This window comes from Pelophylax lessonae (genome assembly GCF_965119305.1).
Source record: "Pelophylax lessonae genome assembly, chromosome: 13".
In the NCBI taxonomy this organism is placed as follows: Eukaryota; Metazoa; Chordata; class Amphibia; order Anura; family Ranidae; genus Pelophylax; species Pelophylax lessonae.
The window spans coordinates 178,463,926-178,474,765 of record NC_138780.1 but is presented as its reverse complement, the minus strand read 5'-3'; the positions used below and the strand labels follow the sequence as shown (position 1 = coordinate 178,474,765).

Sequence of the window (10,840 nt, the reverse complement as noted above, 5' to 3'; positions counted from 1 at the left end):
ACAGCGGCGCTTTTCCACTGCATGGAACCGAACGGTACGGCTCTCAAAAACAGTACCACCTCGATTGTGGTTCCAAGAGGTACCATACCTGGTACCATATCCCACAATCCTTTGCATGCAGTCACTACTAGCCACTGATTGGTCAGAGAATCGTTGTTATCCCACCCACTTAACTTTAGTACTACTTTAGTGGAAAAGAAAACCATACCGTACCGAACCGTTCCAACACCGTACCATGCGGTACCAGCAGTGGAAAAGCAAACCGGGCCAAGCAGGGTCGAGTAGAGCCGAGCCGGTACTTGCAGTGGAAAAGTGCCAATAGAGGACTGAGAACCGAAAGATCAGCAGTGTTTGATCTCTTGGTTCCCAGCCTCCATGCCGACGAAGGACAGATGCAGCCTCGGACCGAAGCTACATACACCTAGATAAGTGTGATTTCTCCAAAAAAAATAATCTTCAACTTTTCTTTTAACCTACTGCTGACCAGTTTCTCCTACACAACACATTGATTTAATTGTTAAGTTTAAATATATTGCTAGATGGTGAAGCCTTTCCTCAGCTGAGTAGAGTGTCTGGTAGAGTTGGGCCACCATAACAGGTGCGATTGGTTGTACATATGATCGAGGTAGGTCATGTATGAAATGACTAATGTGGACACATGAGGAATATGTACACATGTTTTATTTTACAGAGTTTTCACAACAATCACAGTTAACCTAACCAGGCGTTCAGTGTCTGTACATATTTACACGGCTGACATCCAGCAGACAGGAGCTGAACTGTCCATTGTATGTAAAAGCGGAATTGGAATCATTCGACTCTCCCTGACAGATAAAGCTGCAGGCACGTGTCATGTATCCTGGTGTGTACAGAGATGCACAGAGCACATTTTCTGCACACGCATAGCACACACACGTATGTCCATCACAGGCAGGCTCCGCGTGTGCAGAAAATCCATCACTGCTCTATTCTGACTCCTCTGCAGCTTTTTGTTCCTATGTAAAATTCGGGTGTGAATAAGCGCCCTTATCTGTGGCTGAGAAATTGTTACAGAAGAAACCAGCATTTCCTGGTAATTGGATCCTCAGCAAAGTCTTTACTTTTTTTTTAGACACTGGAGTCCTCCTGGACCCCAGCTTCCCCCTCTGTCTGCCCATCCTGTGACTCCTCTCTGGCTGCCTCTTTCGCTGGTGTTTCGCAGTTTGTACTTTGTAGGACCTTGGCGCTGTGTTCCTGTGCTCGAGCACGCAGGGCAGCAATACTGTTTTCTCTTAGTTCCTCCTCAGAGATGGCAGCTGGGCGCTCGGCCTCTCTTCTTTCTTTCACCTCTGCGTTGGCTATTGCTGGTGCCTCTCGCTCTGACTGTTCGGCTGCCTCTATGGACTTCTTGTGCATCCCTGCAAAGAATTGTTGGTATTCTGGTTTAGAAAATCGTCTGGGCATTGACAGGCCATCTTGAACTGAAAACAGCAAAGATAAAAAAGATTTTAGAGAATTAAAAAAAATCTGGTTCTAACAGGCTGACCAGAGTCCAGGGAGCACAGAATGGGTCGTGTGTCCCACAGAAGACAATGCAAATTCCAGAATAGTTATAGTACACATTACTGTACGCAAAGACAGAACACAATAAGAAGTAAACTCTACAAAGCCAAGCCCAAGTTAAAGTAAAGTATCAGGGAAGAAAAGACATGGGAGGTAGTAGGCAGGTAGGGAGAGACTAGAAGGTAATGAGAGAGGATAGGCATTAGAAGATTTGATAAGGACATAAGGAGCAAGTAGATGATATTGGATGCAAGCAAGGGGAGGACAGAACGTGTAGAGATGGAAAGGGTAGACGATGAGGATGGATGGAGGAGACACCTTAGGTTTTAGCAAGGGTGGCAGAGATAGATACAGGAGGAGAAGACACCGAGATATGTGGCGCCCCCCCTTAGGGTGCAGTGGAACAGCGGCACTGACTTATCCTCCTACGCCCCCCAAAAAAAGTCTCTTCTGCTCCCACCTCCTGGGCCCCTCTGTTGACCTGATGGGACCCAGGGAAATGTAATTTAGGCTTTGATAAGAAAGTAGGTGTGGGGGTGTTGCCTAATCCATTTATTTAAGCAGAAATTGGCAATAAAGCTGCCCTGGGCCCCCCTGTTTAGCTGATGGGGCCTGGGCCTAGTACAACAGGACTGGTTGTACTGCCTTATCAGCAGCACTGACCAAGGGTACCAGGTATGACATGAGGAGAAACCCTTGGTACAGGTAGGGGAGGAGAGACTAGAAGATATTGGGTGTGCATGGGCATACACTAAGAATTTAGAGTGACGCTAGAGGGAAGTAATGGAGGATTTTGGGTACATGCAAGAAGAAGGCATCTGAGGCATAAGGTGAGGACAGGAGAAGACTATTTGAAGATGAGGATTGATAGAAGAGTTACAAAAGATCCAAGCAAAGATGGCAGAGGTGGAGAAGAGTAGGAGATAGAGTTTAGGCACAAACACTTAGGGAAGCTGGTGGAGACAGGACAGCAGAAGATACATGTAGAGACATAAGGGGGTGGGAGGCCTATAGGGTATGAACAAGAAGAGGAGAAAATTAGGAAATAGAAGAATTACCAGGTGGGGATAGGGGCAGGAAACATGTTATAGGGAGAGATATGTAGGGAACCAGCTGTGAGGAAGCAGAAGAGACACAGGGGGTACAGGTAGAGATATGTTGGAAACCAGGTGGAAGCAGTTGAATGAGAAAGTGTGTACATGTAGAGACTCTTAGAATACAGGTTTGGGACAGGAGCAGGAGGTGCAGAGACTATAGGTAGAGAGACATGTAGGGAACCATGGGCGAAGGACATATGAGCAATGAATAAAGTTAAGAAGATAATGTGAAGTGATTAAGGACCCAGACTGGCATTTATGGAATAGACCTTGGCTTAGGGTTTGTAGTGTCGGAAGTTTAACAAAGGTCACCGATTACTTGTAAACAATTGAAAATTTGCTGGCCATGATTGTACTTTCATTTCGTCTGTCACATCGATCCATTGCTGGGTCACTTACATTAGCATTAGTGGTGGTGGTGTGGCGTATTGCTTTTTTTATAATCTGATAAATCTGGCAGAATCCCGTAATTTAGACCATTGTAGACCAACTCATGCAGAATTTTGAAACACTGCTTGAGCGTACACTGGAAACACTGAAACACTGGATTCAGCGTAGCAGTTGGTGGTAAAAGAGGCAAACACTTTGCTGCCACTGGTATGAATTACATAAACTAGAATTTTCTAAGGCTATATATGCTACATAACTGGTGTTGCACACCTAGGACATAAAGTAGACACTCTCTTCTGGCTGGGGATGGGGGGGGGGGGTTTGGTTCAGGATCTAATTATATAGAGTGCATTCCTTTTGGTTTAGGATTTAATTATATAGAGTGCATTCCTTACCCAGCAGCCAGGGGGCACAAGACTCCATAATGCCGTCTTTGGCGGATTTCAAGATGGATTCTGGAAGTGGGATGGAGTGTCGTACCATGGCGCCATACAGACCATATTCCGCCATCACGCTGCTTCGACCCCAGCACTTCTCCCGCTTCCGCCATTTAGCACGTCTGTTCTGAAACCAAACCTAAGGGTGAAATATGCAATTTTTAATGCATTCTAATATAAACAAAAGCAAACTTTAGATATAAGATCAGACTGTCTCAATGTGTGTCAGGTTGGATAAAATGCTCCCAGAAGTCTGTACATTTATCACTACTACTGTCTATTTACATAGATGCCCAGTGTACACAAAGGATTCAGGTTTTCATGCAGTTTTGTGTGATTTGCAAAAACATTATTTTGGATTTTTTTAGCCTATGAATCAGAAATGCCCCTAGTATTCCTGTTGGAAGCTGTATGGATGAGCGGTCATGATGCTCACAAGCCTGTAGGAGCTTTTTCTGATGTAACAGGACAAGGGACAGACCATATCCAACCAATCAGAGAAGAGTCCAACTCTGGTAAGGCACAGGAAAAGTTTAGAAATAACGTCAGGGTAAAACCTAACTAATGGTCTTAGGACAAACTTATTTTCAAATAAGAGACTTCTTTGGAGGCTGTATCTTCAAAGGGGGCTTAAAAAATGATCAAAAACAGGGTTGAGGCCCCACTGAGTTCCAACAAGGGCGGAAACTGCTAAAATTTGCACCTTGATAATGGTATCCACAGTGCTTTGTAAAGCCTGCTACAACTAAACGATACAAAAAGGTGCGCTCAGCTGCAAATATGTGAAATCAAATAACTGCTGCCAGTGGTGAGACAAGGTCATCCAGCGCCCAGGGCAAGGATGCCAAACTGCGCCCCCCCCTTCCATTAGGTTTAGGGTCAAGGCCCCCCATCCCTGCAATAAACTATTGTGCTCAGGGCAACCACCGCTCCTGCCCACCCCTTGTCCCGGCCCTGACTGCTGCATTTAACGACTTGCCAACTGCCTACCGCAGATATGCTGTGGCAGGCTGGTGATATGGGTACGTCGGTTCACGGGAGCGCTCCTAGGGGCCAGCGCCGCCGGAGATGCCCAGCGCCGCGGAGATGCTGATCCACGGCTTCGCTGGGCACTTACGATTGCTCCCCCCCCCCCCCCCCCCCGTGGGAAAGAACCTTTGTTCTCTCTGAAATGATCACAGAGCGCCTGTGATCCACCTAGATAGGTTCACAGGTCTCTGTGTTCATTTCACAAGTCCCTCCCCCATACAGTTAGAAAACACTCCCCTAGGCTCACGCTTAACCCTTTGATCACCCCTGGGTTCCCTGCCAGTGTCATTATTACAGTAGCAGTGCATATTTTTAGCACTGATTACTGTAGTATTGTCACTGGTCCCCCCAAAAGTGTCAAAAATGTCAGGGGTCCGATCTATCCGTCGCAATGTCGCAGTCCCGCTAAAAATCGCAGATCGCCGTCATTACTAGTAAAAAAAAAAATGACAAAATCTTTTCCCTAGTTTGTAGACGCAGTAACTTTTGCGCAAACCAATAAAAATACGATAATTGGGATTTTTTTTTTTTACCAAAAATATGTAGCAGAATACAAATTGGCCTAAAAGGATGAAAAAATTTGTATTTTTAAGAAAAAATTTTTTTTTGGGGGGGGCGGGGGGGAGGGGTGTATAGCAGAAAGTGTTTGTTTTTTTTTAGCATTGTTGCTTTTTTTGTTTATAACACAATAAATAAAAATCGCACAGGTGATCAAATACCACCAAAAGAAAGCTCTATTTGCGGGAAAAAAGGACTTCAATTTTATTAGGGTACAGCGTTGCACGACTGCGCAATTGTCCGTTAAAGTAAAGCAGTGCCGAATTGCAAAAAATGGCCTGGTCGTTAAGGGGTCAAATCCTTCCGGTCCAGAAGTGGTTAAACACTCCTTGAAAAGTGAGGAGAAAAAAATGTAAAATAAATAAGATGTACTGTTTTTGATGAGATTTTATCCTAAAAGTGATTAGGTAACAGATGCAAAAAGCAAAATTAAACAATCGTGAATGTTCAAATGGCAAAGTGTCACTAGATAAGTGAAACTCTTGTTGCCTAGTACAGTTTAAACAAGTGAATTTCATCAAAAATATTTTTTGGTGAATAAGTAGCCACGATCTGTTCACAAAAAATGACAAATAATAAATGGTACAAAAAGTTCATAAATAGTCCTTTGCTCCACAATTCAATCTGTTTGGTGAAAAGATGATGCTCCAACTTTTCCACATGTAAATACAACAAACTGTTTGTAGTAGGGATCAACCAATTATCGGCAAAGCCAATATATCGAGGTCCAATATGCACTTTCCCCGATAAATCGGAATCGACCCCTGAGATGACCGATATTGCCGATATTTCGGGAAAGTGCTTGTACCGGAGTGATGCCTGCAGCTAGAGGGATCACCCCGGTACCGGCGTCCATAGCGGACGATCAGCTGTCTTGTAATGACAACCGATGCGACTTAGAAGCCGCTCGGCTGTCATTACAAGGAGTGGGAGGGGACGTCCCGCCGCCTTCCGCAGCTCGCCCGGGTCTCCCCTCCCACTGGGAGACCCAGGCAACCATCCTGCATGGCCCCCGAAGAGAAGACCCGATCAAAGCCATTCGGCTCTGATCGGGTCTCCATGCAAAAACCAGGAAGTGATGTCATGACCTCACTTCCGGGTACTCGGCGCCAGATGCAAAAAACTGACAGCATTCGAAACAGCCAAACTTGGCGTTTTGAATGCTTTTAAGTGCAGAAGAGGGGTTTTTGATCTTTTAGACCCCCAGATCCCTCCACAAGAGTACCTGTCAAGTGATAAAAATAAAAAATGTTAAATGTACGAAATATACCGATATGCAATGGGCAAAATATCTGTATCGGTATTGGCAACGAAAAACCTATATCGGTCGATCACTAGTTTGTAGTGCAGCTAAAAATATTCCACAATGGAAAGTGGGTCACCGCTGTGCTCTATATGTGAGAATTGGTCGCTTACCAAATCAAATGATCCCACCAAGAGATTATATGCCCTGATCAGGAGTTGGTCAGCTGCTGGTACGACAGAAGCTGGCCAAACTGCCGGCTTCTGTCGGCCCAGTTGACATACACACGGGCCGACTGTCGGCCGATATTTATTGAGCCGGCCGATATCTCCCGACATTCGGCCCGTGTGTACTAGGCATATGAAATCCAGTGCATTCTTGAGACCTCTTTGGAAAGGGTTAAAATTTGACCGCTTTGTTCAAAAGAGACTATTTACCTTTCCTAGACAGTGTATACACAGTGGTAAAGGACAGCCCACTCCCTTGCTCCTCCTCCATGCCCAAAACCTCACTAAGCACAATCAGGGCGGGATATTGCATGTAGATTGATGGAGGCTTCACCTCCCTCTTATTCTAAGACACAGGCTCAAGGGCTGTGACACAGCCTGTAACTGGTAGAAATCCACCCACACCATGTTATTTCCACAAAATAATAAAGATTTAATTTAAAATATATATTTATATGTCAATTTAAAACAGTTTATTGATATTAACCACTTACCCGCCAGGCCTATTTCGGACACTTTTTGTTTACAAGTTAAAATCAGTATTTTTTCCTAGAAAACTACTTAGAACCCCCAAACATTATATATATTTTTTTAGCAAAGACTCTGGAGAATAAAATGGCGGTCATTGCAATTTTTTTTGTCACGCTGTATTTGCACAGCGGTCTTTAAAACGCCATTTTTTTGGAAAAATTTTGAAAAATCACATTTCACTACATTTAAAAAATACTAAACAGTAAAGTTAGCCCATTTTTTTTGTATATTGTGAAAGATGATGTCACGCCGAGTAAATAGATACCCAACATGTTACGGTTTAAAATTGCGCCCCCCCCCCATGGGATGGCGACAAACTACGGTCAATAGAGATCTCAATAGGCGACGCTTTAAATTTATTTAACGGTTACCAGTTTAGAGTTAGAGTGTAGCTCTTTTTTTAAAATTATTGCTCACGCTCTGGTGATCGCGGCGATACCTCACATGTGTGGTTTCAACAGCGATTTAATTTGCGGCTCGACTTCCGTATACGTTTTTTTTTGTGCGCGAGCTAACGGTGACGGGGGCTGCTAAATTTTTTATTTTTTTTTCTCATTTATTTTATTTATTTTTTTAACTTTATTACAGTTTTTTTTTTAAAAAAAAAAATCTGATCACTTTTATTGCTGTCACAAGCAATGTAAACATCCCTTGTGACAGCAATATGCAGTAACAGGTACACTTTATGGAGGGATCGAGAGTCTAAAAGACCCAAGACCCCTCCACTACACTTCCCTGTATGCAAAACGCCAAAAACGCCGTTTTTCAAATTTGCCGCCTTTTGCAGCACACTAACCCGGAAGTGACGTCATGGACGCCGCCTCCGGGTTACGTCATCGGAGACCCGATCGATGCCGTTTCCGGCATTGATCGGGATTCCATCCAGCCGGCGGACGCGCCGGCTGGGTGCTCGGGGCTCCGGTGGGACGGGAGCCCCGGTAAAAGCCACGGAAGGCGGCGGGAGGGGGGGACATCCCATCCCGCCCCCCCGGGTAACGATCGAGCGGCTCCTGAGCCGCATCGGTCGGTACCGACGGAAAGCCAACCATCGGCTCTAAACCATGGTACCGGGATGATGCCTCTAGCTAGAGGCATCATCCCGGTATACCCCCGCAAAGTTTACGGACGTCATATGACGTCCACCCAGGGAGAAGTGGTTAATACCCACCTCCATAGATGGAAGCAGACCTATGGTACGCTGACCTGATGGAGGACCAGAAAAAGAGTTGTGGTTGGCAAACTTGTCAGGAAGGAAACATGGAGGCCCCCATTACTGACCTGGTCTTTTTGAAAATGTGTCTGTTTTTTAGGGATTATGATGCCAAAATCCACTTATGCTGCCTGAGAAAATAGAACTACATATCCTGTTTTTCTTTGGTGATCACATGTGGTTATAAATATTTAAAACCAATGAGAATTAAACTGTATGTGCGACAAGTATGGAAATGGCAGCAGAGATTCACGCACACACACACCTACACAGTGTATATAGTGTGTGTGTATATATGTATATATAATATAATTATTTTTTTTTTATAAACAAGGTATCCACAGCCTAAACCCAGGTGTCACTGCACCCACTTACTCTTGGAGGGTCTCTTTTCTGGTGGTATTATTTTGATTTTTAGACGATGCTGATAACTGATTGAAAAGTCACTTAATCTCAAGTTGAATCAATGCTGCGGAATTATCTGGGGAAATTAAATGCTCTGAGCTGCGGAGCCGCATTGACCCATCCTAATTAATATCTGCAGCCAGCAAAATACTTCCTCCCATTGAACTAATTACTGGGGGAAGGGGAGGGGCTGGGCCCTCGGAGGACGCCGCTCGTCATTAGGTCATTAGCACATTAACGAGATGTGCCGATATTTCCTTCACTGACAACAAGAGCTCCAATCGGCTCTGCAGGAAATGAAAATGATGCCAGTTATTACACTGAACTACAATCTCTCCATGTGATGAGCCATTGATAATATAAACGTTTTCTGTAATGACCCGCTGTCATTCCACTTGACCAGCTCCTAAGTATATTGATTTTCCATTGTACAGCTAATCATGCTGTAAACCATTTTCCGATCGCTAGTACTAAACTTGCAGTCCTTCCAATGATTCCAGCTTAACTACACTACCTTTTACCTTCTATCAACTATATGATTATTGAAATTTATATAGAACCATTCCTATACCTCCCCAGTATTACATATTCCTTTCATTATATATTCTGTACAGTGCTTCCAATACCCCGTATCACCCCCATTCATATTCCATACAGTGCTTTCCATACCTCCCCTGTGCCACGTATCACCCCTATTACATATTCCATATAGTGCTTCCCATACCCCCTCTGTGCCACGTATCACCCACATTACATATTCCATACAGTGCTTCCCATACCTCCCCTGTGCCACGTATCACCCACATTACATATTCCATACAGTGCTTCCCATACCTCCCCTGTGCCACGTATCACCCCCATTACATATTCCATACAGAGCTTCCCATACCTTCTCTGTGCCATATATCACCCCCTTTACCTATTCCATACAGTGCTTCCCATACCTCTCCTGTGCCACCCATCAGCCACATTACATATTCCATACAGTGCTTCCCATACCTCCCTTGTGCCACGTATCACCCCCATTACATATTCCATGTAGTGCTTCCCATACCTCCCTTGTGCCACGTATCGCCCACATTACATATTCCATACAGTGCTTCCCATACCTCTCCTGTGCCACGTATCGCCCACAATACATATTCCATACAGTGCTTCCCATACCTCCACTGTGCCATATATCACCCCCATTGCATATTCCTTACAGTGCTTCCCATACCTCCCCTCTGCCATGTATCACCCCCATTACCTATTCCATACAGTGCTTCCCATTCCTCCGCTGTGCCACCCATCAGCCACATTACATATTCCATACAGTGCTTCCCATACCTCCCTTGTGCCACGTATCACCCCCATTACATATTCCATGTAGTGCTTCCCATACCTCCCTTGTGCCACGTATCGCCCACATTACATATTCCATACAGTGCTTCCCATACCTCTCCTGTGCCACGTATCGCCCACAATACATATTCCATACAGTGCTTCCCATACCTCCACTGTGCCATATATCACACCCATTGCATATTCCTTACAGTGCTTCCCATACCTCCCCTCTGCCATGTATCACCCCCATTACCTATTCCATACAGTGCTTCCCATTCCTCCGCTGTGCCACGTATCACCCACACTACATATGCCCTACAGAGCTTCCTATATCCCCCCTGTGCCACGTATCACCCATGTATCAAATTCTGTACTGTGCTTCCTATAACTCCCTGTGCCACGTATCACCCATGTTACATATTCCGTACCATGCTTCCAATATCTTCCCTGTGCCACGTATCTCCCCTGTTACATATTCTGTACAGTGTTTCCTATACCCCCCTGTGCCATGTTTCAACTCAATTATATATTCTGTATGGGTCTTTCTATATCTACCCTATACTCTGATTCGCCTCTAATATATATTATGTAAAATTCTCCCTATATCCCCCCACATATCATATATATTCTGTAGTGTCATTCCTATACCTCCCATGTACCATATCATATACCATATGTACCATATATGTATCATATCCATTATCTATTATGTACAGAATATATAATGGAAGTGATACGGGGTAAAGGGGAGATATAAAAAGAAAAAATGAACTATACAGAATATACAACAGAGGAGTTGTTCATAAAGAGATCTGTAAATACATCTACTGATTATCTGTATATCA

General features: G+C 44.4%; 1 protein-coding gene across 2 annotated transcripts in view; it reads right to left on the bottom strand.

Annotated features, from left to right (window-relative positions):
• Nucleotides 1–742: 742 nt before the first annotated feature.
• The window catches only part of VSX2 (visual system homeobox 2), a gene marked incomplete at its 5' end in the record, with an annotated part of 57,438 nt that continues 47,340 nt past the window's right edge, over nt 743–10,840 (bottom strand). Inside the window, 2 exons of one of the 2 annotated variants that reach the window (XM_082275778.1) lie at nt 743–1,460; nt 3,425–3,605. In XM_082275778.1, the coding sequence (XP_082131904.1) occupies nt 1,108–1,460; nt 3,425–3,605 (534 nt within the window). In that variant the 3' untranslated portion in view covers nt 743–1,107. The remainder of the gene's footprint in view (nt 1,461–3,424; nt 3,606–10,840) is intronic. The other variant, XM_082275779.1, reaches the window with a different exon arrangement.